This window comes from Hyperolius riggenbachi, chromosome 11 (genome assembly GCF_040937935.1).
Source record: "Hyperolius riggenbachi isolate aHypRig1 chromosome 11, aHypRig1.pri, whole genome shotgun sequence".
In the NCBI taxonomy this organism is placed as follows: domain Eukaryota; kingdom Metazoa; phylum Chordata; class Amphibia; order Anura; family Hyperoliidae; genus Hyperolius; species Hyperolius riggenbachi.
In genome coordinates this window covers 63,936,635-63,964,115 of record NC_090656.1, presented here as the reverse complement: position 1 = coordinate 63,964,115, position 27,481 = coordinate 63,936,635, and the positions used below count along the sequence as shown (strand labels likewise).

General features: G+C 44.1%; 1 protein-coding gene across 1 annotated transcript; it reads left to right on the top strand.

Annotated features, from left to right (window-relative positions):
* Positions 1–450: 450 nt before the first annotated feature.
* CDT1 (chromatin licensing and DNA replication factor 1) lies at positions 451–25,367 on the top strand. Its single transcript, XM_068261562.1, has 10 exons — positions 451–828; positions 4,105–4,251; positions 6,633–6,862; positions 8,270–8,464; positions 8,550–8,695; positions 10,491–10,594; positions 10,683–10,871; positions 14,897–15,040; positions 20,496–20,697; positions 24,238–25,367. Exons 1-10 carry the CDS (start codon positions 484–486, stop codon positions 24,399–24,401), a joined length of 1,866 nt encoding a protein of 621 aa, XP_068117663.1. The 5' UTR covers positions 451–483; the 3' UTR covers positions 24,402–25,367.
* The last annotated feature ends 2,114 nt before the right edge of the window (positions 25,368–27,481 follow it).

Below are 27,481 nucleotides of genomic sequence, written 5' to 3'. Positions count from 1 at the left end.
GTAGTATACTATACTAGGCACAGACATCAGCTGTGGGCCGATCTTTATTAGTGATTAATGTGTGTGTGTGTGTCGCCCTCTCTGGTTGCTTTGTATGACAGTCACAATAGTTGCTGGCCCACAATGTTATGCAGCTACAAAGAACAGGAAGACAAAAAGTCCCCAAAGGGAGGGGGGTCGTAATAGTAGACATAGGACAAGTTCTCCTCCCTCTCCGCATTATGCGGAATGATTATTATTATTACTGGATAGGAAGTGAAATCAGTTATTCGGGGACAGATATTGCGTAGCCCTCCTCGTCACACAGCGCTCTGCCGACTATACCATTGCGGGACACCCCCGCCACAATGGATCGTCCCATTCACGTGGCTCACTTTACCCGCGAAATACGAGATTCCCTCCAAGTAGTTCCTTTAGTTGTGGCCAATCGGGAGTCTCCGGCGTAGTGACGTAACGCAGCGCTGCAGAGTGTGGAGCGGTAACATGGCGCAGACACGGGTCAGCGATTACTTCGGGCAGAGGAAGCGGGTGGCTGCGGCCCCTGTGCCGGGGAAGCGGAGGAGGCTGCAAGGGCCCCGGGAGAAGCTGCTGCTGGTGGAGGAGCCCCGGGGGAAGCTGCTGGTGGAGGAGCCCCGGGGAAAGGAGGAGCTGCTAAAGCCGCCCAGCACCCCGGAGCGCCCCGCACATACACAGCCCGCAGCCGCATCGCTCCGGCCAAGCAGCAAGAAGAGGAGCCGGGCGGAGAGTATCTCCGATCTGTTCCGGCCAGATGTGCTCGTCAGGAGCTCCGCCCGCAAGAAGCTGCGGCTGCCGGAGGACGAGGTGCAGGTATGATGGAGGGGGAAGGGTTGGGGGGGGGGGGTGGGTGCAAGTATGATGATATATGGGGGGGTATGGGCGCAGGGATGATTGATGATGATGATGATGGGGGGGGATGACGGTACAGGTATGATTATGGAAGTGATGAGATGCAGGTATGATTCCCCGTGCCTATGCCTTACCCTTCTCCACCCCCCCCCCCCGGGTGAGAGAGGGTTAAGGCATAGGCACTGGGAAGACGAGCCACATGTACTAGGGGAGGTGCAGGTATGATGGTGAGATATGAAGGGGGGGGGGGATATGGGGAAGGATAAAGCACAGGGATGATAACACTAATGGGAGGGAGGCGGATGAGGTACAGGTATGATATGGAAGGGGGGAGTGAAGGGTAAGGCATAGGCACGGGGGAGAGTACATTTGAAAACTGTGCCGGTAGTAGACTTGGGCGCAGGATACAGTGGTAAATGGCTGATCCTGCTGATGCACAAGTCCGGGCCTTTTTAATTACTATTCCCCCTCCAGGCCTCCATGGATAGTGGGGAAATGAAATAATTCGGCTTCCAGCGATTGCTGGAGGCCGAGTTATTGTGTGTTTTTTTTTAAGCAACTTCGGCTCTGTCTTCTGATGGAGCCGATGTTACTCACTGAGTGCTGCTATAGACTGATTCCCATTACAGTCTATGGCGTCGCTGGCTGCGTCCAAATCTAGCAGCGCTTAAAAGCACTGCTCTGACGGGGGAGGATAAGCTGCAGGTACTAGGGGACGGAGGTGGATGAGGTGCAGGTATGATGCGGTATGGGGAAATATGAAGCACAGGGATGATGGGCGGGGGGAGACAAAGAGAAGGTATTATGATTGAGGGGGACGTGGTGAAGGTATGATGGGAGGACAAGGTGTAGGTGTGATGGGGGAGTAAGAGGCACAAGTTTAATGGGGATAATGTGGTGCAGGGGTGATGATGGGGGTGGACTAGGTGCAGGTTTGGTCATGGGGGGGACGTGGTGCAGGTATGCTGATGGGAGGGGTGAGGTGGTGTGGGGGGAGGATGAGATGCAGGATGAGGCACTGGTATGATGATGTAAAGTGCTGTGGAATATGTTGGGGTTATATAAATGTGGTGGGGTGAGGATGAGGGACAGGTATGATGTAATGAGGGGTGGACAGAGCACAGGTAGGATGAGGAGATGACCAGTGTACAAAATAGGCTATCATTCATAAAGCATTTCCGCATGCGGAAATGCTTAATACCGGTGACTTTACCGACCACTCTGCAAAATCCCCATTCATAAAGGCTCTTTCCGCATGAAAAGCTGACAGAGCGATACATTTCCGCCTTGTGCGGAGTTTTTCTAGATTTATCTAGAAAAAGTTACAAACACGTCCATTCATAAAGATTAGAGCAAGCGGTATGCAGAAGGAAAATACCGCTTGCTCGACAGTAGCGATAGGCGGGCGGAATACGTGTAAATGAATGGGACGGACCTCCCAAGCAGCATCAGACAGAGGAGCGCACGGAGGGAATCGGGCAGCTTTTATCCTTCCGCCACGCTACCGCCAGCTTCCTCCAGAAAACCTCCGCACTTCTACCGCAACAGGCAACTTCTTTATGAATGACCACCCAGAAGTCTTAAGTACCGGTTGCGGAGAAGAACGGTATTTTCCCGCACTACCGACTGCACCTTTATGAATGATACCCATAGAGTTGGTACAAAGTGCAGAATTGGTAAGAACAGTGACCTAATTTCTATGAATAAATGTGTAACAACATCTAAAACTCAAAAGGTGAGAGCCGTGCCCTTGCGAGCTTACAATCTAAAAGAATAGGGGGGGGGAAATGAGGTGGGATAGTATATAATACTACTTCCACCAACAGAGGCAGCTAATATACTATTACTACTCTTCCTCCTTCTTCTCACATACAATTTCCACTATTACCACTCCAATCCTACAAGCAGGAGAATCGCTGGATAAATGCGTGTTCTTGGAGCGATTGCAATTAGCGCTTCTATAGCAAGCTGATCAGGATTGCTCTCGGATTGCCAAAAATTGCTGCATGTAACGTGTTTGGCGATTGCTGTGAATCGTCCGCGACCGGCAGCGGTGAGATCATTGCCATATACTTACTATAGCACTAGCGCTTCGGCAATTAGCGGGAATCACCCGCTTATCACCCTAGTGTGATTGGGCCCTAACTATTGATAGGCATGTGTTACTGCTTCCTGTGTAGAGGAACCTTGTCCCAGGATGCTAACAAAGCTCCCAGCCCCCCTCTGATGACAATGAGGGGAGGATGGCACAGACCTATTGTATAGTATGTTGTCCATGACAATTGAATGTTTACAGGTATCTTACAGCACACCCTCATTTATCTGTAATTCAATGCCTATTGCCTGATTTCTCGCCAGATGGTCCGATAGATAATTTCCAACAGGTCTGATCTGATTTCCGCTTGATTTTCTGATCTGTTCTTTACAAAGTCTATCTGAAAAACTATTGGAAATCAGATCGGACTTGTTGGAAAATATCTATTGGACCGGCTATCTGGTGAGAAATTGCATGGCGTGTACCAGGCGTAGTATTGCACATTTCTGCAGTATAATACAGTTGTCATTACTGTACATGTGTGCAGGGCTGTGGAGTCGGGACAAAAATCATCTAACTCCTCAGTTTATAAAACCACCGACTCCAGGTACCCAAAATGGCTCCAACCTAGACTCCGGCTCCTTAGTCTAATACTTACCTGGACTTGTGGATTTGGTACAAAAATCATCCGACTCCTCAGTTTATGAAACCTCCAACTCCAGATACCCAAAGTTACTCTGACTCCACAGCCCTGCATGTGTGCTGTACTCCCAATAGCAGCTATAATAGGACATTTTGCCGTCAGTGGAGCCTGAAAATAGTGGCAATGAAAAACATGATGGTGGTGCCCAAAAAAGCTAGTCCGCTTTTTTTTTTTTTACACTATTGTAGCCACTAATCACAACTTTACATAGGTTATATGGTGGAACTGGCAAATATTGAAATTGGTCATTTCTGAATAATTTTTTTTTTTCCCTTGACGTTTATTGTGGAATTTATTTTACTGCTGCTCTACAAATTGCTATAGGCAATGGCAGAATGTCAACCTTTCACTACAGTAGTCCTCTAATATTTAAGAATTTCCTATATGTAAACTTTTGTCCCCCATTTTTAATGGATTGGCCAGCCTCTTATTCTGCATTTATTTGCCCTTTCATAGTAGTGGATCTGATTAACCGAGTTTCTGTATGTTCTTTGCTTAGTGTGTCAGCCCAAGTTCCAAATCAGAAATCGCATGTGCCACTCTATCATCCCCATCTGTGGAGAAGAAGGTAAAGGATTTGGTTAATGTGAGCCTCTCCCCAAAGACCAATGGCTTGTCCAGCAGCCCACCTGTTGTTGCTCTAAAGGTAAGTTGTTGGGAGAAAGGGTCTTTTGTGCCCTGTATTGCAGCTTTTTTTGGAAGTGTCTTTAGTTTGCCTGCCCCATTGCCATTCTTCAGGTCCCCTTTGTTGTGCCACTTTCAGCCCCCGCGCAAACATGGTCCTGACTCCTGGCCGTGACAAGCTCCTCCCCATCTTTCTCCAATGGTCTGAAGCGTTCTGTGCACATGCAGTTTGAAGACTGTAACACCACTTATGTGGAAAGCTCCCAGCTACGGGAGTGTGATCAGAGATTGCACGTGGCCAGGACTGCACATGTGCCATGGGGCGGGAACTGCCTGGACATGCAGGGAGCTAACAGACTACAGGGGACTGGATGGAGCCCCAGGTAAAATCATTTTACCTGTGTGGTATTGCTATAAAGTAAAGCTGGGATGTGGTTGGATGTTCTGGCACAGAATATTGGCTACTCTTGCTTCTCAAAAAGAATAGTTTGGGATGCGCTAAAGTCTATACTTCCACTGACCCCTCAGGGGAACCACCCACTGTCACAAAACAACTGATTACAACAAAAAAACTTGCAGAGGGTGTCTTCAAAAAACAGTATCAAAATTTATTGAAACATCATAAACCACCTCATAACATTACCCTTCTCCCCCCTTAAAAACACGGCTGTGTTTCCTAGACGTCAGCTGACTCCATACACTCACAACCTCAGCACTATTCAAGCAGCCTCAATTGCTAAGACAACACACCCGATATCATAGGATTTGAATGTCCATTTTAGGTTTCAAGTAGACTCGCTACGTAGTGATTGTCACTTGGTTGTAACAAGTCCCCAACCGAAGTATATCATGCAGAGGATACAATGGAGGAACTATTTAGGCAGCTTTCAATTCAACATGGTTACCACTGTTTCCTTCAATTGCACATGCATATGCCTGCAATTCCGCCCTTAGGGCCCTTTTCCACCAGCCGAATCGTAAAGACGCAAACCACTAGCGATTTTACAATCGATACGGTTTGCTTTTTAACATACGAATCGCGGTAGGTCATTTCCACTGCCGCGATTCGTTTTTGACGGGAACGCGCGGTGGAGTGATATTTGCCGTGAACGTCGGGGAATCGCCGGTAATTGCGATTCAGCAATCGCTAGCGTTCAGCGTGAACGCTAGCGACTGCAAGTGGAAAAGGGTCCTTAGTCTCCTCTGCCTGATTTGGCCGCCCTACACTATAGAAAGTGCATTGTTTCAGCCTGAGAAATTTTGGCCAATCAGAGAGGAACAGAGGTGTGGGAGGGGAAAACGGGAGGGAAAGAGGCTTCAGCCAATCAGGCTGCATTAGTTAAGTCTGAGGGGAAGTAGGGAAGCAAAAAAAACACAACGCAGCATTCCCTGCAACTTCTGTGTACCAAATAAGTCATATGAACTGGGGAATAATAATTTATCAATAAGAAAAGTAATAGTGATTTTAACTTTTGGATTGCCTGATTAGCATCCTTATTACTTATATACCAGTTAAAAATAAAGAATTGATTTTTATTTTATGCCCAAAAGTTACTCTTTAACCACTTGCCGACCAGGGGAATTTTCACTGATCGGTGCTGTGTGGGCTCTACAGCCCGCAGCACCGATCAGCATTGCAGCAGGGCGATCAGACTACCCCCCCTTTTTTTCCCCACTAGGGGGATGTCCTGCTGGGGGGGTCTGATCGCCGCCGGTCATTAGTGGGTAGCGGGGGGGCTCCTCAAAGCCCCCCTCCGCAGCGTTTTGTGCGCTCCCTCCCTCCCCTTACCTCCCTCTCTCTTCCTGGGCTGCGCAGGACGGATATCCGTCCTGCGCATTGTGGGATAGGATTCAGCCTATCATATGCCGGTGATCCCCGGCCAATCAGAGGCCGGGGATCGCCGATCTGACTTACGGCGCTGCTGCGCAGCAGCGCCGTATCATGTAAACAGCGGGGATTTCTTCCCCGCCTGTTTACATTTTGCCGGCGAGCCGCTATCGGCGGCTCTCCGGCTGTTCACGGAGACACCCTCCGTGAACTGACATGGAAAGGCCGCTCGATCGAGCGGCCGTTTCCATGGTAACCCGCAGACGACCAGTTTACGACAATCGGCGTTAGCTGGTCGTCAAGAGGTTAAAGGGTATATACTTTGTATACTACGACTTTTGTTAAAACTTGTGACTCACAAATTTGTAGTCAGTGCGTTAATGTGAGTAAGGGTCCGGGTTTTTTTTTTTTTTTTTTAAATGTAAGTCAACAGTAGAAATCTGGGGAGCAAAACAGGCTGGTGTGAAATTTGTCTGTATTCGAGTGCTTACTTGATATTGCTGTTCACCTAAAGCAATTTTACTATTCCGTAACACAATGATCCTGATGCCCCATTTTCTTCTCCTCATTCATAGGCCCAGTATGCTGAAAATCTCGAACTCAAATCCAAACTGCAGAGAATACAGGAGATTTCTCAAAAAATAAAGCTTCCAGCTACTCGTGTGGAGAGCAAGGTTACCATCACAGACTTGAATGCAAGGCTTAAACAAGCCCAGGAGCTTGATTCCAAGATCAGGGAGAAAAGGGCAGCGAAAAAGGCTGATATCCAGGTGGCCTTGCCAACAGAAGAGGTGACCAAGGAAAGGTGAGCTGAATTGCATGTCTGAAGTGAGCTGAAGGGAAAATAAAATCAGATACTCCCCTAAGGAGAGGGAAGGCTCTGGGTCCTATAGAGCTTTCCTGTTCTAGGGTCCCCGCGTTCCCCCTGCATGCTCCCTTGTTAGCAGTCCACGACCATTCGGTTGTAGACTGCTCTCTTCCAGGTTAGGTGGACTTAAGCAGTCTCCGGAAGCACCCAGGCTCTTGAGGACAGGCCTCTCCATGCTGTGCACGCATAAGCACACATTCCTGCGCGTGCGCAGCACAGAGCCGCCCGTCTTCGGGAGCCAGAGTGCTTCTAAAGACTGCGGAAGTCTCTCGCAGCAGTAGATTCAAATGGAGGCGCCTGTGAGGAAACAAGGACACCGAGAGAATGGGAATCCTCTATAGCCTAGGTTCTCAGCGTGTGGTATGTGTACCCCATGGGGTACCTTCTGATGGTTCCAGGGGGTACTCGAGCCTGATATACTTAACCAAGCATAACACATTTTAAAGTCTAAGAAAATGATAAATCTTAAACACCAAACGAGTGTTTTAGCTTATTAAAAGCAATAGTAAATATTTGGAAATTGTTTAGAACCAATTATCATGTACTATGATTAAATATAGATTTGTCAAGGGGTACTTTTGATGTTTACTATGCTGGGGGTACTTGGTGAGTACAGGGTTTTAAAAAGGGGTTGCATACCAATCAAATGTTGAGAAACACTGCTCTATAGGACCCAGAGCCTTCCCTCTCCTTAGGTGTGTATCTTTTTTTTTTTTTTTTTTTTTTTTTTTTTTTTTAAGCTTTAGACTTTAACTCATTCAGGCTGTAAAAGACTTGTGCATGCTGGTTATCTCGTAAATTATAGATTTCCTCTAAACTCCACCCTAATCGAGCAATGACCATTAAGTTTAATATTTAGTGTAATTTCCTCGTTTACAAAACTTGACTTCAGCCCCCATGTTTTGAAAAATGGCTGGAATTCTTTAGGCAAATTGGGCTCTATTCACAAAACTTTACATACATGACTTATTTATAACCTAGTTAGTAAAAATAATCTTTCAGCACATTTACAAGACAAATAATCACTTAAAGTAAGTTGATCCTGATTGATTTGATTAAAATGTAACTTTTCTTACCTTATATTATAAATGGTTTTTGCTTTTTGGGAGCTTAAACATTTGAAATAGATGAAGTGAAAAAGCTTGGTGAATCATGCCAATTGTTGTTGTATCTGTCTTTGTGCAGTCCTACCAGATGTTTGTACAGTATTCATGTTTTGTTGACTTGAAAGCAGTCATTCTTAACATGAACTGGAAACTATGTAGAAAGATATTTGCTTATGCAGAGACAAAACTCTGGATGCCATAGAGCCTTACCAGTCCACTGTCTTCCCTCTTTTTCTAGTGAAAAGGCACCAGCCTATCAGCGCTTCCATACTCTTGCCCAAGATGTCCCCCCTGGACTCTCACTGCCACTGAGATACAAAGTTCTTGCTGAAATGTTCCGCAGCATGGACACCATTGTGGGAATGCTCTTCAACCGCTCTGAGACCGTCACCTTCTCCAAAGTGAAGCAGGGAGTCCAAGATATGATGCGAAAGTAAGTTCTTTTGAGGTGTGTACCAATGCTGTTGTGCCAGCCATTGGCTGGGAGTTTGGTTAATCCATCTTGTTGACTATTTCAGGCAGTTTGAGGAACGCAATGTGGGCCAGATAAAAACAGTGTATCCAACGGCCTACAAGTTCAGGCAGGAGAATAACATCCCAACCTTCAAGGATGGGGTGAAGAAGTCTGACTACCAGCTTACTATGGAGCCCATTATTCCTGAAGGTAAGGCTAAAATTCCTGGCTGCTGGTTTTGTCTGTAGACCATGATGGCTCTAAATAATGGCATTAATTTTCCTCTTCTACCGTAGAAGGGGATATGTAAATGTTGCAACTTTGCACTTGCTTAGCACTACCTAGTTTTTGCTGTATTTACAGGGAACCTGAGGTGTGAGAGGCTGCCATATTTCCTTTTAGGCAATACCAGTTACCTGGCTGTCCTGCTGATACTCTGCCTCTAATTCTCTTAGTTGTAGACCCTGAACAAGCATGCAGGTCAGGTGCTCTGACTGAAGTGACTGGATTGGCTGCATGCTTGTTTCAGAGGTGGGATTCAGATACTGGGCTGTGGAGTTGGAGCAATTTTTGGGTACCTGGAATTGTGTAAAAAATATTGTACAGACTCCCAATTTAAACTGTAAGAAATACATTTGTTTGTTTATATGTAACCTCTTGGCTCTAAAGGTGCGTACACACGTCAGATAAAAGTCTTTGGAAAATGAAAGATCACAGACCAATCTTACCACCCTTCATGTAGTATGAGAGCCATGCTCTACACAGTCTATTCTATGGAGCTGAACTCCCCATCAGATAAAAATCTTCACAAGATGCTGCACAAAAAGATGCTGTACACATTCAACAGATCAGTATCTGCAAAAGATCTGTTCCTGCAAAATGCATTCATAGTCTATATCTGCAGATCCCATACACACCTTGTTTAATGGACATTCATCTGCAGATCAGACAATTATCTGCCGATCTGAAGATCCAACCTGGTGGATCTGATCTACAGATAATTGTCCGTTAGACAAGGTGTGTATGAGATCTGCAGATATCATAGACTATGAATGCGTTTTGCAGGAATGGATCTTTTGCAGATACTGATCTGTTGCATGTGTGCAGCATCTGTGTGTGCAGCATCCTGCAAAGATTTTTATCTGATGGGGAGTTCAGCTCCATAGAATAGACCGTGTAGATATGGCTCTCATACTACATGAAAGGGGGTAAAATTGGTCTGTGATCTTTAATTTTCCAAAGACTTTTATCTGACGTGTGTACCCACCTTAGGATTAAAGCCCAATGAGTAGTCACTTGTAGGAATGGCCAATGAGATGCAAATTTTGTACAATACAATTGGTAATGGAATGCACTGACCTAAAAAGGTATGGCTGTGCCCAGCTAGTCTCGTAACACGATGGGGACTGAAACGGCAATAGGAAAGATGCTGGCACCATCCAATGTAACTGTGACCTTTTATTTCTCAGTGTACCAGAGCTTCAGCTCTGGTACAAAATCATATACTTGCCTTAAGACTGGGAAGCATCAGAATCCTATTGAGGCTTCCCTCGCTACTCCCCTGTCACTGAGGGGCCCCCGAAAGATTATCGACAAGGCATCGATGTTCGTTCTTCCTGTCTGCACCCTCTACATGTACTCATACCAAGGGCTGGTATGTCAGATATAGAGAAGGCAGAGGCCTTTTTCTGCAAGGTGGCAGGTCTACATCCGGCTAATATGGGGCTCCTCTTATTATACAGATGTGCCGGCATTTCAATCAACAAGATTGTTGAATAATCTTGGTACAAAAAACCTCACGTCTCAGTTTAGGATTCCACCAACTCTACAGCCCTGTATAGTACATCATGTCTGTAGTATGTGCAACAATGGTAATGGGGTTGCTGGATGTAATCGCAATACAAGGAAACCTGGGGAACTGCTACAATGATCAGACTTGTCTTAGTGTGTTTTTATATGCTAGACAATTAAGGCAGGTATGTTACCGTAATCTTTGTTCTTACAGAAGATAAACTGGACGGACGACGTCAGCTCTCAGCCGCTCGCCTGTTGGAGCGTAGACGCGTGTTCCATCAGAGCCTGACTAACCTTGTGAAGCAGCACCATAAGGTGTGTACACCGGCATTTGTTGTAGTATACTTTCTGTAGAGGGGAAAACTAAAATCCAGCTCTGAAAATGCTCATCTTAATGTTCTAGGTTTTCCTGTCCAACTTGAGTCCACCCCTGGTGGTACCTGATGACCAACTGACTCGTTGGCACCCACGGTTTAATGTTGATGAGATACCAGATGTGAGTTCAGCAGAGCTGCCGCAGCCACCGCAAGTGGACAAGCTGACTACAGCTCAGGATGTGCTGAATAAAGCTCGAGGCTTGATGACACCTAAGGTGAGAGCTGTGACATCTGAAGTGAAAAATCTGCTAGTACTACAGCAGCCACAAATATTTAGCATAAATATGGTCCACAAGGTGTTTTTCCCTCATAATGTTGACTTTTGTAATGCGTGGGAATGTTTCATCTCTGTGCCCCCTTTAGTGTTAGCACCTGCCTGGCCAAGGGGCACACAGAGGCGCTGATGACACTTTTTAGTGTCTGCAGCGTCCAGATCAGGTCTGCAGTTGTGTGTAATGTCCAGAATTGTTAAAGGACCTCTGTTGCGACAATTTTAAAATACATGTTAACATATGCAGATAAGTACATTTCGGTAATGTCAGATTACTACCTACTGTAAATGACAGCAACATAGGAGAAAAGTCATTTATGGCTCATTTTACTCTGGAAGAAATGTACGTACTTGTATGCGTTTCAAATTTTAAGTTTTTCGTAACAGTTCCTCTTTAAGTAAAATGGCATCTGCTTCAAGATTGTAAAGCTCTGGTCAGCAAAGTGCAATGACTCTGGATTAGTAATGTTTCAGGTGTGCATACATGGCAATGAGTTCCTGCAGGGGAGAGCAGGGATGGTCAGTGACATGCAAATCCCAGTTCACTCCGGTTTATGCAAATGTATCCAGTTTTAAAAATTGACCAATCTAATCCCACCCTCAGCAGCATTTGATTGGTTCACTTTTAAGCTAAATGTATTTGCATACAAAGGCCTCAATTTGCAAAGAACTACCAGATGTGGAAACTCAGAAAACAGATGAGTTTATATAAAGCTTAGTAAAATCAATTCATTAAGCCTTTTACTGTATGGACAAGTAAATTACTGACTTGTGCTGTCAATACCTCAATATATGTCAGTAAATGTCATTTCACAAAGATTTCAGCATTCAGTAAATCAAGTTTTCGGTAATTAACAGGCTAAATATGTTAAGTTACAATCAGAAATTTGGTGAAAATGACAGCTGCTAGGAAGAGCTTCCCAGTCTTATTACTCACTCCATTGGTGCCGATGCACTGGTGGGGGGGGGGGGGGGCGGCATCACATGTAACTAAACCAGAGATGCAGGAGAGGAGCACATTAAAAAGCAGGCATGGATTTACCTCACAGGAGCCTATAGGCACACATGTCCTGGCACCTTTACTTCGCCCTCCATGAACTTACATGCCCCCCCCCCCCCCCCCCCAACTGCACCACAAGTGTGCTGGCTGTCCCAGCTTTCTTTTCCCTTACATCCCTCGCCCTTCACAGGTAGCTACAGGTGCTTCTTAATACTGATGGTACTTCTAACTAATACTAAGTAGCTACAGGTTCCCCCAAGTGTTAGCCAGAGGTACCCTCGATATTGAGTAGCTAGAGGTGCCCCCAACTGAAGGGAGATCTCATCAGTGGAATGCAGGGTGAGTAACCTCTCATTTGCCAGCTCCTATATAAAATAGGTAACCAACTATGGAGAATACTAACTCAGTGAAGCGTTAGTTCTCCTCAGATCGGTCAGATGGGTTCTTAACCAGTCATACCAACAATATATATTTTTAGTATCACATATATCCCCAATGAAATAATGAGTCTCAGACCAAGATCACTTTTTATCTTAAAATAAATGTATTCTTGTAATAATAAACATAGAATATACAAAGATCACATAGAACAGGGTTATTATAAAAAAGGCAATAGTAAAAATATCTAGCAACATTTCTCAGCCATCAGGAGTACATAAATTAAAAAGTTACGTACCACCTCCCTTACAGCATATCTCGGCAATGTCTTATCTGAACAGAGCCTTGACCTATATTTATAGGGGACATCGTACCTAAACCAAGTTTCACTCACGTGAGTTCCACAGTCGTCACAAGAGACAGACATGTGAGGGGGAGTTGGCCTTGGATGGGGCCAACTTGAAATTTACGACTCCAGGGTTTATGCACAGTTGAATGGGTCACTTAAAGTTCATTCTTAGTAGGTGAGAGTTGAATTCACAGAGTTCACCTAGAGTTTGAGCTTACTAGGTAATAGGGCATCTATAGTTCATAAGCAGTTCATACGGTTACTATAATTCACAGCACACCAGATATAATAGGATTATTAAACACACACTGCACATGATATAATAATGCAAACAGTTACATTAGTCATATACCATAAGATATGCATATGTTTCTCTAATTATAGTGCTTACACTATTTCAGTTTACCTAATGACAACCTGATAATAAAGATTAAATATTTTTGACACATTTACATTCTCAACAGGACTCTGCATGAGCAGCCTTTCCACCATCAGGTGCCTGTAGGCATGTGCCTGCAGTGCCTTATGGTAAATCTGGGCTCGCTTAAAAAGGTTTCCCTGTATCCCTTTAACGGTGCAAGGGAATGATTGACACGTAGAATCAGAAGACCGGGTTAACTGCACCCTGAGCGAGACTAGACTTTGGGAAAACAGAATACACCAGGCAATGACATGTGAAATGAATATTCTTACAAACCTGGGTTGCTACTAGGCAACTACAGTATCACGTGGGTTGAGAATTCAAGGGGAACTTAAGAGGTATACGGAGGCTGCCATATTTCGTTTTAATCAATACTTGTTGCCTGGCAGCCCTGCTGATCCTCTGCCTCTAATACTATTAGCCATAGCCCCTGAACAAGCATGCAGCAGATCAGGTGTTTCAGACTTTAAAGTCAGATCTGACAAGACTAGCTGCATGCTTGTTTCTGGTGTTATTCAGATACTACAGCAGGGAAATAGACCAGCAGGGCTGCCAGGCAACTGGTATTGCTTAAAAGGAAATGAATGTCAGCCTCCGTATACCTCTTACTTCAGTTCCCCTTTAAGTCTCCAAGCAGATGGTTTATCCTCTTCAGGAGAAGTTGGGTTGCACTCCAGAAAAAGGACCCCTGTATTATTACAGACCTGGAGGGGAACACTGCACACGAAATGAGGCGCTCAAATGTAGTATGCACAAGGTAAACATGGGTGATGGAACCATATTGCTCCTCCGGATGGCGGTGATTGACATTACGCCCGGTTTTGATGCTCTAATACCTGCCAGGGCGTATATTGCACATCACCGAGGCCGTGCTTTCTCCCCGCTGCAGCCATGTAATAGCTATGATGGCGCAGCCCTGTGAGCTGGTCAGTAGCTGATTTCATTGGCTCCTGACCCTGTCCTCAAAGTAAGCCACTCCTATTGGTGGCTCCTGACCAGCTCCCAGAGCTGAGAGCAGAGAGGGAAGCCTGAGGCTCTGGGGTAGACGGCGGTAGCGGTGAGTATGTGTGGCAGTTATGCAGCAGTTTCTGGTACCAGCGGCCTCTCGTTCTTAAAGAAAACCTGTACTGAAAATAAAAGTCAAAATAAGCATACACAAGTCATACTTACCTTCCATGTAGTCTACTCTTCAGTGTCTTTCTCCTGCCCCGCGTCCTGTTTGTTCACTGTGATCAAGGGAATTTTCCGTCCTCCATTTTGAAAATAGCCATTACCCATAACAGCTTTCTGGTCAGCACACAGTTAAACTGTAACATCGCCCACTTGAGCCATAGGGAAACATGGACATTACCTGGTACATCCGTTTTCCTCTCAGCTATAACTGACAGCAACTGATATTTTACTGACAGCAACTGATATATTTCAGATCTGACAAAATATTGTCAGAACTGGATGGGATTATTGTCAGAAGAAAATGGTGAGCTTCTGAGAGGAACTGATGGCAAGGTAACTATGTAATGTTCATTTGAAGTTACCTCATGTGTTTATTTTAAATATTTTTACTCAGTACAGGTTCTCTTTAAAGGGGCAGAAACTGCTGGTACTTAAGTGGTTAAATATTTATTGGACATAGGCATAGATGACGTGTTGCGTGACCTGCCCGTTTCCTCTGGTTTACAGTACAGCTGCATGGATCGGGAGGACCAGGTGCGGTCTAAGGGACTTAAAGTACTGAATTGCCTGCATAGAACTTGGAAGCCCTGTGAACAACTTCAAATACAAATGTAATTGGTTTATTTAAAGCTTTATATTTCCTTGTAGATGGAGAAGGCTTTAGCCAACTTGGCCTTGAAGACTGCAGAGGACAGCCTTGCAGAGCAGAAAGCAGCTCAGGGGGAGGAGCCTAAACCTGGGCCAGCACCACCAAGTGCTCTAAAAGGCGTGTCCCAGTCACTGCTGGAGCGGGTAAGTTTACTTGTATTAAACATTGTCACTGTAAGACATTTTACATGTATTCAGGGTCTCTCTATAATTCCATTGATTTTTACCCTGGTCGTTGGGTACTGGCTTACACAGGCAACGAAACATACATATACTGGCCAAGGGCTGGTGCACCCCAAGCGGTTTTGGTAGTTCTTCAAAACCGCTGCTGCCTGTGAAAAAGCTTGGCTAATGTATCTCAATGGGATGGTGCACACCAGCGGTTTAAGGTTTTTAGCAAACCGCAAAGTGGCTCCTGCAGGATTTTTGCGGTTTGCAGGTGTTTCTGCCTTAAAGAGACTCCGTAACAAAAATTGCATCCTGTTTTTTATCATCCTACAACTTCCAAAAGCTATTCTAATGTGTTCTGGCTTACTGCAGCACGTTCTACTATCACCATCTCTGTAATAAATCAACTTATCTCTCTCTTGTCAGACTTGTCAGCCTGTGTCTGGAAGGCTGCCAAGTTCTTCAGTGTTGTGGTTCTGTGATGCATCTCCCCCCTCCAGGCCCTCTCTGCACACTGCCTGTGTATTATTTAGAGTAGGGCAGCTTCTCTCTTCTCTCTTATCTTTTACAAGCTGGATAAAGCCTCCTCTGAGCTGGCTGGGCTTTCACATACTGAGGAATTACATACGGGCAGAGCTGTCTGCACTCTGCAGGAAGAAACAGCCTGACACTTCAGTGGAAGATAGCTGCACGGGGAAAGAAACACACAAATGATCTCTTGAGATTCAAAAGGAAGGGTGTATACAGCCTGCTTGTGTATGGATGTATTTTTCTATGTGTGGACATACTGTACATCAACCTACTTCCTGTTTTGGTGGCCATTTTGTTTGTTTACAAACAAACTTTTTAAAACTGTTTTTAACCACTTTTAATGCGGCGAGGAGCAGCGAAATTGTGACAGAGGGTAATAGGAGATGTCCCCTAACGCACTGGTATGTTTACTTTTGTGCGATTTTTAACAATACAGATTCTCTTTAATGTAAAGTATAGGAAAAGCTCAAACCGCTATGAAAAACGCTAGATCAGAGCAGTTTTCCAGGCTTTATTTTTTACAGTAGCTGTTCAGTAACAGCTTTACTGTAACAATATATGAAATCTGCCACACAAATGCTCCAAAAAAAACGCTAGGCATGTTTAGAAAACCTCTCTAAACATGCCTAGAATCGCTCTGAAAATCTGCTTCAAAAACCTCTAGCGTTTTGCTGATCTGCTAGAGGTTTTTGGTGTGCACTGGCCCTTAAGTGACTCGAGCTGATAAATGCGTTTGTACAGGTGTCTCCTGACCTCGTCGCTTGTTTTTAGCAGGGCTGTGGAGTCGGTACAAAAATCCTCCGACTCAGGTTAGGATTCCACCTCCTCCGACTCCTCTAATTTGCATATTAAAATCTTTGAAAGTATGTAACATGAAATGCATCTCAACTGCCAACGCTTAGGAATTTTTTTAAGACAACTGAAGTGAGGGATATGGAGGCTGCCATATTTATTCCCTTTTAAATAATACCAGTTACCTGGATATCCGCCGGATCTTAGATTGTAAGCTCGAAAGGGCAGAGTCCTCCTAATGTTAACTATTTTTGTTGCAATATTTGTGCTGCTTGAGACTCTGCTGTACCTTTTTTTTTTTTTTTTTTTTTTTTTGTACCTATGTTTCCTGTGTTGTCTTACTGTGCTTTTTAAAGCGCTGCGGAATATGTTTGCGCTATATAAATTAATAATCTTCTGCTTCTAATACTTAGTCAGACTAAAACTAGTCCTTGGTAAGAGTACTTGTAGACGGTACAGACAGGAACAAAGAACATCTATCAGGCCCTAGGCAATGTAACTGTGGGTACATGTAAGAGTGAAATGCAGGGGATTGAGGCGATTCTTCCTCTATTACATTCTTCATGTACAATCTCAGCCAGGTTTATGGGTGATAGACAACACCTCTGTGTTCAATGTGCACAGCATTCTCAGTGGTGTATCTTAAAGTAAACCTGAGACAGATGAAGGTTTTATACATACCTGGGGCTTCTTCCAGCCCCCTTCAGGCTAATCAGTCCCTCACTGTCTTACTCCGCCACCTGGATCTTCTACTATGGGTCCAGGTACTTGAGCCAGTCTGGTGCAGTGCGCATGCACACACCACTGCTGGGAGCGTACTACACCTGTGCAGCACTATTGCGCAGGTGCAGAAAGCTCCTGGCTGTGGAGGCGGCACGTGGCCTGCCTGGTGGAAGAGGACCGCGAGTGACTGATTAGCCTTAAAGAGAACCCGAGGTGTGTTTAAAGAATGTTATCTACATACAGAGGCTGGATCTGCCTATACAGCCCGGCCTCTGTTGCTATCCCAAACCCCCCTAAGCTCCTCCTGCACTCTGCAATCCCTCATAAATCACAGCCGTGCTGTGAGGCTGTGTTTACATCTGTAGTGTCAGTCTCAGCTGCTCCCCCGCCTCCTGCATAGCTCCGGTCCCTGCCCCCATCCCTTCCCTCCAATCAGCAGGGAGGGAAGGGATGCAGGCGGGGACTGGAGTCCTGCAGGAGGCGGGGAGAGCAGCAGACTGACACTATAGAGATAAACACAGCCAGCTCTGACAAGCTGTTTGTCAGCGGCGTGGCTGTGATTTATGAGGGATTGCAGAGTGCAGGGGGACCTTAGGGGGGTTTGGGATAGCAACAGAGGCTGGGCTGTATAGGCAGATCCAGCCTCTGTATGCAGATAATAATCTTCAAACCCACCTCGAGTTCTCTTTAAGGGGGCTGGAGGAAGCCCCAGGTAAGTATAAAACTTTTCTTTTCATCAGTCTCAGGTACTCTTTAATTTGTAGTCATCAAACCAAATTTTAACATATCAAATTATTTGATTTGACGAGCAAAGGGCATGCATAAACCAGCAAAATTACCAGCAGAATTATTTCCATCTCATTGACCTCTCTATTAGTGACACAGCCACAGGCTTTATTCTTACAGCATAGATGTTAGTGTAGAAATTCTTGTGTACAAACCTGCAACATTTATATTGCGCTTTTCTCCTGGTGGCCTCAAAGCGCCAGAGCTGCAGCCTCTAGGATGTGCTCTGTAGGCAGTAGCAGTTTTAGGGAGACTTGCCCAAGGTCTCCTACTGAATAGGTGCTGGGTTGGAATCTCAGGCAGACTCCTATGTACACATCATATATACAGTCACAATCAGATATCTTTAAAAATACGGCGACTGCTTTATTGAAGCAGCACAAGTAACTGTTTGGTTTATTTCATTTTTGTGGACCAAGCAGAGCTATTACTGTATATATACATTATTTGACTTAGTGGAGGAAATAATTATTTGACCCCTCACTGATTTTGTAAGTTTGTCCAATGACAAAGAAATGAAGTCTCAGAACAGTATCATTTCAATGGTAGGTTTATTTTAACAGTGGCATATAGCACATCAAAAGGAAAATCGAAAAAATAACCTTAAATAAAAGATAGCAACTGATTTGCATTTCATTGAGTGAAATAAGTTTTTGAACCCCTACCAACCATTAAGAGTTCTGGCTCCCACAGAGTGGTTAGACACTTCTACTCAATTAGTCACCCTCATTAAGGACACCTGTCTTAACTAGTCACCTGTATAAAGGACACCTGTCCACAGAATCAATCAAGCAGACTCCAAACTCTTCAACATGGGAAAGACCAAAGAGCTGTCCAAGGATGTCAGACAAAATTGTAGACCTGCCCAAGGCTGGAATGGGCTACAAAAGCATTAGCAAGAAGCTGGGAGAGAAGGTGACGATTGTTCGAAAATGGAAGGAGCACAAAATGACCATCAATCGACCTCGCTCTGGGGCTCCACGCAAGATCTCACCTCGTGGGGTGTCAATGGTTCTGAGAAAGGTGAAAAAGCATCCTAGAACTACACGGGAGGAGTTAGTGAATGACCTCAAATTAGCAGGGACCACAGTCACCAAGAAAACCATTGGAAACACATTACACCGCAATGGATTAAAATCCTGCAGGGCTCACAAGGTCCCCCTGCTCAAGAAGGCACATGTGCAGGCCCGTCTGAAGTTTGCCAATGAACACCTGAATGATTCTGTGAGTGACTGGGAGAAGGTGCTGTGGTCTGATGAGACCAAAATAGAGCTCTTTGGCATTAACTCTTCTCGCTGTGTTTGGCGGAAGAAAAATGCTGCCTATGACCCCCAAAACACCGTCCCCACCGTCAAGTATGGGGGTGGAAACATTTTGCTTTGGGGGTGTTTTTCTGCTAAGGGCACAGGACGACTTAATCGCATTAACAGGAAAATGGACGGAGCCATGTATCGTGAAATCCTGAACGACAACCTCCTTCCCTCTGCCAGGAAACTGAAAATGGGTCGTGGATGGGTGTTCCAGCACGACAATGACCAAAAACATACAGCAAAGGTAACAAAGGAGTGGCTCAAGAAGAAGCACATTAAGGTCATGGAGTGGCCTAGTCAGTCTCCGGACCTTAATCCAATAGAAAAACCTACGGAGGGAGCTCAAGCTCAGAGTTGCACAGAGACAGCCTCGAAACCTTAGGGATTTAGAGATGATCTGCAAAGAGTGGACCAACATTCCTCCTAAAATGTGTGCAAACTTGGTCATCAATTAAAAGAAACGTTTGACCTCTGTGCTTGCAAACAAGGGTTTTTCCACTAAGTATTAAGTCTTTTGTTAGAGGGTTCAAAAACTTATTTCACTCAATGAAATGCAAATCAGTTGCTATCTTTTATTTAAGGTTGTTTTTTTCGATTTTCCTTTTGATGTGCCATCTGCCACTGTTAAAATAAACCTACCATTGAAGTGATACTGTTCTGAGACTTCATTTCTTTGTCATTGGACAAACTTACAAAATCAGTGAGGGGTCAAATAATTATTTCCTCCACTGTATCTGAGAAATAGAACATTTTATCATATTTTATATTTTAATAAGTTTAAATTTAATTAGGAGTCGGGATTGGTGCATTCCCACCCAAAACTCCTCGACTGACTCCACAGCCCTGGTTTGTAGCTTGGATCTGCAGCAGTTGGAATCGTCACAAAGTTAATTTGATTGGCCTAAACTTGAGCTGCATTAGGTTTTCGAGCAAGCATTTTATTTTCTCCCAATAAGAATCTTATGAAAATGTTAGTTTTACATGTACAATCTTATACGTACCACCTGTGATTGTATCAGGTGACAATATGAGCACAGGTCTCACCTGAGATTTCATAAGTTGTCTGGGTGATTGAGTGGGTAACGGTGGTATATTAGTCTTGGGAAAATTCCTCCAACTTACTAGTTATGCTTTGCCTGGGTGCAACAAGTATTAGCTGTAGGGTGGAGGGGGATGCTGGATGACACCATAACTAATTGGCCAGACTGAGAGGTGACAATTGCTGCATGCTGGATTGCAGTCTCCATGTTGACATACCCTTTTTTTTTTTTTTTTTTTTCCCTCCCCAGATTCGGGCTAAAGAAGCGCAGAAGCTCCAAGCTATGATGACCAGAAAGCCTCAGCATGAGGAGCGGCTCCTCATGATGTCCAGACTGCCAGAGCTGGCTCGAATACTTCGGAACGTGTTTGTAGCGGAAAAGAAGCCAGCTCTGACAGCAGAAGTTTGTTGTAACAAGATAATCTCCAGCTACCGTTCCGCCATGTCTCCGGGTGAGCTTAAAGTCTGATCTACTAGGCTACATGTGTGCTGCAGGGAATCTGTAGTGATCAGAGTTGGCGGGTCATATCCTGGATGCAGGGAGTGGCGGGTCAGATCCCGGAGGCAGGGATTGGAGGTGTGGCGGGTCAGATCCTGGAGGGGGGATTGGGGGTGTGGTGGGTCAGATCCCGGAGGAAGGGGATTGGGGGTGGCGGGTCAGATCCCGGGGACAGGGGATTGGGGGTGTGGCAGGAACTGACCTGACCTGCAGCCAGAAGCTCTAAGGTTAGTCTCTCAGGCCTGGAACCCACTGCAAAACGCTATCGTTAATCGCAAGCGCTAGCATTTTGTATGAGTAGTTTGTCAGCGGTTTCATGAGCGTTTTAGGAAGTGATTTTACAAAGTGTATCAATTTGCCAGCTATTGTTTAGCGGTTTAAAGTCTGATTGGTCCTTTCAATTTTGTTAGTGTGTGTTAACTTTAAAACGCTAGCAAAATCGCTCCCTGCAGGTTTTGATGAGCGATTACGCCAGCGTTTATATACTTTACATTGAAGCACTAACACTCCCAAAATGCTGCATGTCCTGCGTTTGCGATTTGAGGAATCACAAACGCTCCAGTGGAAGTTGCCCCATCCAATTACATTAGCTGAGCCTTTTGGCAAAACGCTAGCGTTCTGTAACGCTCCTAAAATGCTCTCAAAATCGCCCTTGTGGGTTCCAGCCCTCACATTTCATATCTGAGTCCTGCGGAGCACAGCGGCTGCAAGAAGGTGACTGTTGCAGTGGCGTTGGAAAAATGTGGCACTGCAGAGACAAACTGTCAAGCAGGCCTTTTGACAATACCCGGTTCAGCCTATCTGGACGAGCTTTCTCGTCCAGATAGGCACTGCTGCTTTGCCTGCGTGGTGCGCGCTGCTAGCCCCCCGATCAGTGAATGGGAATATAATTCCCATTCACCGATCTAACTTCCCCGCAGAAATACCGCCGCTTTCTATCCAGAGAGCGCGGTATTTCTGCCCCCAGGAAATTTCTGCTCAGCATTTTAGTTCCTGGATGCGAGATCGTTCGCATCCAGGACTTTTTTCACTGTGGCCATCTTGTGGCCAAATAGTAAACTGCACCCACATACATTTTTAATTAAAGAATTAAATATTTTACATTTTTAAAATGGGCGGTTTCCCTCCCACACCAAAAATTACCCACATTTTTATAAAAAATAAATACAATTAAAAAAAAAAAAAACATAAATGGTTACCCTAGGGTCTGAACTTTTTTAAATATGCATGTCAAGAGAATATTTTATTATATTATTTAAAATTATTATAAGCTTATAAATAGTGATGGACGCAAATTGAAAAAATGCACCTTTTATTCTAAATGAAATATCGGCACGATAAATTGTGATAGGGACATCGCTTAAACGGTGTAATAACCGGGACAGATGGGCAAATAAAATACGCGTTTTAATTACGGTAGCGTATATTAATTTCAAACTATAATGGCCAAAAACTGAGAAATAATGAATTTTTCATTTCTTAATCTTCCTGTTAAAATGGATTTAGAAAAAAAATAAATCTTAGCAAAATGTACTACCCAAAGAAAGCCTAATTAGTGGTGGCAAAAACAAGATATAGATCAATTCATTGTGATAAGTAGCAAAGTTATAGGCGAATGAATGGGAGGTGAACGTTGCTCGGATGCATGAGATTTTCGGCACTACGGCGCTCAACCGGATACAGAGCCTTAAGGTGCATACACACATCAGACTATATTAGAAAATGAAAGATCACAGACCAATCTTACCACCCTTCATGTAGTATGAGAGCCATACTCTACACAGTCTTTTCTATGGAGCTGAACTCCACATCAGAAAAAAATCTCTGCAAGATGCTGCACACACAGATGCTGTACAGACACAAAAGATCAGTATCTGCAAAAGATCTGTTCCTGACAAAAATCCTGCAAATTGCAATGATAGTCTATGAGATCTGCAGATCATCATACACACGATTTAACTGACATTCATCTGCAGATCAAGCAATCATCCGCAGATCTGAAAATCCATCCTGGTGGATCTGATCTGCAGATGAATGTCAGTTAAATCATGTGTGTATGATGATCTGCAGATCTCATAGACTATCATTGCAATTTGCAGGAATGGATTTTTGGCAGGAACAGATCTTTTGCAGCTACAGATCTTTTGTGTGTGCACAGCATCTGTGTGTGCAGCATCTAGCAAAGATTTATTTCTGATGTGGAGTTCAGCTCCATAGAATAGACTGTGTAGAGTATGGCTCTCATACTGCATGAAGGGTGGTAAGATTGGTCTGTGATCTTTCATTTTCCAAAGACTATAGTCTGTGTGTATGGGGCCTTTAGATAAAAATTCTCCTAACTCTTATTTACATTCATAAGCTAAGATGTGTAGAATCTTCTTTGTAAAGAAAAGCTAAACCTAAATTTACCTCTAAGTTGCTAATTTCAGACACATTTTAAAGGACACCTGAAGGGAGGGATATGGAGGCTGCCACATTTTTTTTTTTACCTCCCTAGCGGTATGGACAGATTTGTCAGTCCATAAAAACATGCTGTGAACAGTATAATCGTGCATACACATCAATACTCTCCTGCACTGTATACTAGACCCTTGCTTGACACATTTTGGCAAGTTGCAGGAAAAAATTTTAAAAATACATTTTATCACTTTTTGCACAGAAATCCTGGGAAAATTGAACGCCAGGGAGGTTAAAGCAGTACCAGTTGCCTGGCAGCCCTGCTGATCCTCTGCCTCAAATGTTTAGCCATAGTCCCTGAACAAGCATGCATCATATCAGATGTTTCTGACATTCAGATCTGACGAGGCTGGCTGCATGCTTGTTTCAGGTGTTATTCAGACACTACTGCATCCAAATCAGCAGGGCTGCCAGACAACTAGGACAACTTAAATGAAAACAGAGGCTGCCATGTTTCCTTTTTTAAATAGAATCTGAAGTGAAAATAAGCTTATGAATTGTATGTGTAGTACAGCTAAGAAATAGAACATTAGTAGAACAGTTGAGTCTCCTATTTTTTTCAGTACAGGAAGAGTTAAACTTGAGTTTTCTATGCAAAAGAGCTTCTCTGAGCTCTGACACTACAGTTTTCTGGAGTACTTAACGTCTTACTATTTGTTTCCTGCTTTACTGCAGGAGATTTCAAAGGGTCATTAGCTCTGCACTTCCATAGTTTGAAGTAATTAGGCATATGTACAAACCTTTAAATGACAGTTCATCAGACCCTCTCGTGGAGCAGCCGTTCTGACGACCGTTTGCCTGTGTGTACAGTCTGTCGGCAGGCTAAGGCTGGTTTTGACCGATCCGGGGGACGGGTCTGACGACCTGTCGTTTGAAGGAATCAGGCGTGTGTACGCGCCATAAAATAGTGTAGTGACAAGCCCTGATTCCCTTCCTTAGTGTGCTTCATAAGTTAATGACCACCCACGGGCTGGGCTCTGTATGTTGACCACCACCCATGGGCCATCCTGTAAAGTAACCTTTTCTCTCCCTGCAGGTGAAACAGAGAAGCATTTGTCACTGATGGCCGACCTTCTACCAGACTGGCTGGCGGCTCATCAAATCAGGAAAGACACTTACTATAAACTAAATAAGAACATGGACTTAAATGTCGTTTTGGAGAGACTAGCCAAGAAGCTGAAGGAGGAGGAGTCTCAGTGATTTTATACTTTTGGTTTTAGCGAATCACTGCATTTCATTTTGTAAATTGGGAACTGTTTTTATAGACTTTAAAAGTATGCAATCATTTTTTTTAATAAGCGGGTAAAACAGTGTGGTGGCAGTTATGTGAAGCCAAACATGCAGATTGTATGTGGGTTCTGACCACTCCTTACTGAGTATACCCAGCTTCCTGTGATGCCAAATGGTGACCAGAACTGCTGCACTGGAAGACGACATGCCAGGTTTGGGTACTTTGTAATATTATGGTTCACTTTTTTTCTTTACACCTGAAGTGAGCGTAATATGGAGACTGCCATATATTTTTTTTTTTTTTTTTTTTTTTTTTTTTTTAAGCAATACCAGTTGCCTGGCAGTCCTGTTGATCTCTGCCTCTAATACTTTCGCCATAGCGCCTCAACAAGCATGCAGCAGATCATGTATTTCTGACAAGATTAGCCACATGCTTGTTTCTGGTGTGATTCAGACACTACTGTAGCCAAATAGATCAGCAGGGCTGACAGGCAACTTGGTATTGTTTCAAATTAAATAAATATGACAGCCTCCATATTCTCTCACTTCAGGTTCCCTTTTACTCCGAATGCTAAAGAACGTTACATGGAACTAAAAACTGCTGATACTGAAAATGTTTCCATTTTGGATTAAACTAGTTCTCTTTGCTTTGAATTTGCCTTATATGTGCAGTTATAAGAGAATCAAGAAAATGGCATGGTGCATTAATCAACTTCTCTTCCCCACGCTGTGAGCACGCTTCCCTTAAAATAAATGCAAAAAAAAGTTGGCATGCTTGCTTTCTCTTATTTGTACTGTCCATCTTAGTGACTGGGGGCATATTGCACTACTGTAGTGCAACACCTCCAAGTAGCAGGATGTCCTAAATAATCCTAAACAATACAGCCTCTACTTTCCTGCACTGGCGCTAAGCCCCTCCCATCTACTAACAGTCCTAATGCTCCGTTTACACTTACATGGGCACTACAGCCAAAATTTAAAAATCTGTGCAAACCTTTTTTTTTTTTTTCCCTTCCTCCCCCCCCCCCCCCCCCCCCCCCCAGAGTAAACTGAGCCATAAATTACTTCTACTATGTTGCCGTTACTTACAGTAGGTAATTGAAATCTGACAGAAGCAACAGGTTTTGGACTAGTCCATCTTTTCATGGGGGATTCTCAGCTAGGCTTTTATTCTTTATGAAGCTATTCCCTAAAAAGGGTTTAAACCATGATGCTGGCCAGCTTCCCTGCTTACTACAGTTTTTTGGCATTTGGACGGAGCAACTGCCGTTTGGTTTTGAAAATCTCTGAGAATGTCGCATGAAGAGATGGACTAGTCCAAAACATGTCGCTTCTGTGAGATTTCTACTGCCTACTGTAAGTGACAGCAACATAGGAGAAAAGTAATTTATGGCTCATTTTACTCTGGAAAAAATACTACTTATTTGTATGTTTGCACATATTTTACATTTTACAATTTTCTGCCATAGTGCCCCTTTAATCAATTGCTCTGTTATAACTGAAAGAACAACTGATTTTCTAAGTAATGCTCATGTTTTCCTATGGCACAGTTCCCACTATACACCTTTTTAACTGAAATCTCTTTCACAATGCACTACTATAGAGAAGGGAAATAAACTCATACCCACTGATTTACACAACTGGGCCTCAGCCACAGCACCTGTGCCACTCCTGTAAACAATAACCTTGTTTAGCATGTGTCTGTGAACCAGAGGCTGTTCCAGCTGCACAAAATTTACAGCTTCAGCAAAGACAAAAAGACACCTGAAGTGAGAGGGATATGGAGGCTGCCATAGTTATTTCCTTTTTAAACAAACAATGCACATTGCCTGACTGTCCTGCTGGTCTACTTGGTTGCAGTAGTATCTGAATCACACACCTGAAACAAGCATGCCACTGATCTTGTCAGATCTGACAATAGGTCAAACGCCTGATATGCTTTGTTCAGGTTCTAAGGCTAAAAGTATTGGAGGCAGAGGATCAGCAGGGCTGCCAGGCAACTAGTATTGCTTAAAGAGAATCTATTGTTAAAATCGCACAAAAGTAAACATACCAGTGCGTTAGGGGACATCACCTATTACCCTCTGTCACAATTTCGCCGCTCCTCGCCGCATTAAAAGTGGTTAAAAACCGTTTTAAAAAGTTTGTTTATAAACAAACAAAATGGCCACCAAAACAGGAAGTAGGTTGATGTACAGTATGTCCACACATAGAAAATACATCCATACACAAACAGGCTGTACACAGCCTTCCTTTTGAATCTCAAGAGATCATTTGTGTGTTTCTTTCTCCCTGCAGTTCTCATGCACTGAAGTTTCAGGCTGCTCTTTTTTCTCCTGCAAACAGCTTTGCCCTTGTCTGTAATTCTTCAGTATGTGAAAGCCCAGCCAGCTCAGAGGACGATTTATCCAGCTTGTAAAAGAGAAGAGAGAAGCTGCTCTAATCTAAATAATACACAGGCAGTGTGCATAGATGGGCCTGGAAGGGGGAATTCATAGCAGAACCACAACACTGAAGAACTTGGCAGCCTTCCAGACACAGGCTGACAAGTCTGACAAGGGAAAGATACATTGATTTATTACAGAGATGGTGATAGTAGAACGTGCTGCAGTAAGCCAGGACACATTAGAATAGCTTTTGGAACTTGTAGGATGATAAAAAACAGGATGCAATTTTTGTTACGGAGTCTCTTTAAAAGGAAATAAATATGGCAGCCTCCATATCCCTTTTTGTTACCGTTGTCCTTTAAGGCTCTGACACTTCCCCACTCTGGCAAGGCTATTGTTCCTCTTCCAGGAGAGCTTGCGATTTGCTAATCACAAGGACCTGTGCTTTCAGGCAAATTGTGGTGCCCCCTTTCTGCTGTGTTGCCATGCAGTGTTTGAATTGGTGAGTTGGCAAAACACTGCCTGCTGAAATTGAAAGGGATTTCTCCCCCCCCCCCCCCATGCTGACCACAAATTGCTGAGCAAGTGTTGAGGGAAAACTGTGAGCCACGTTGCATGACTCACTACGGTGCTGCCTCCTTCAAGCTGGAAAGAGGAAGCACG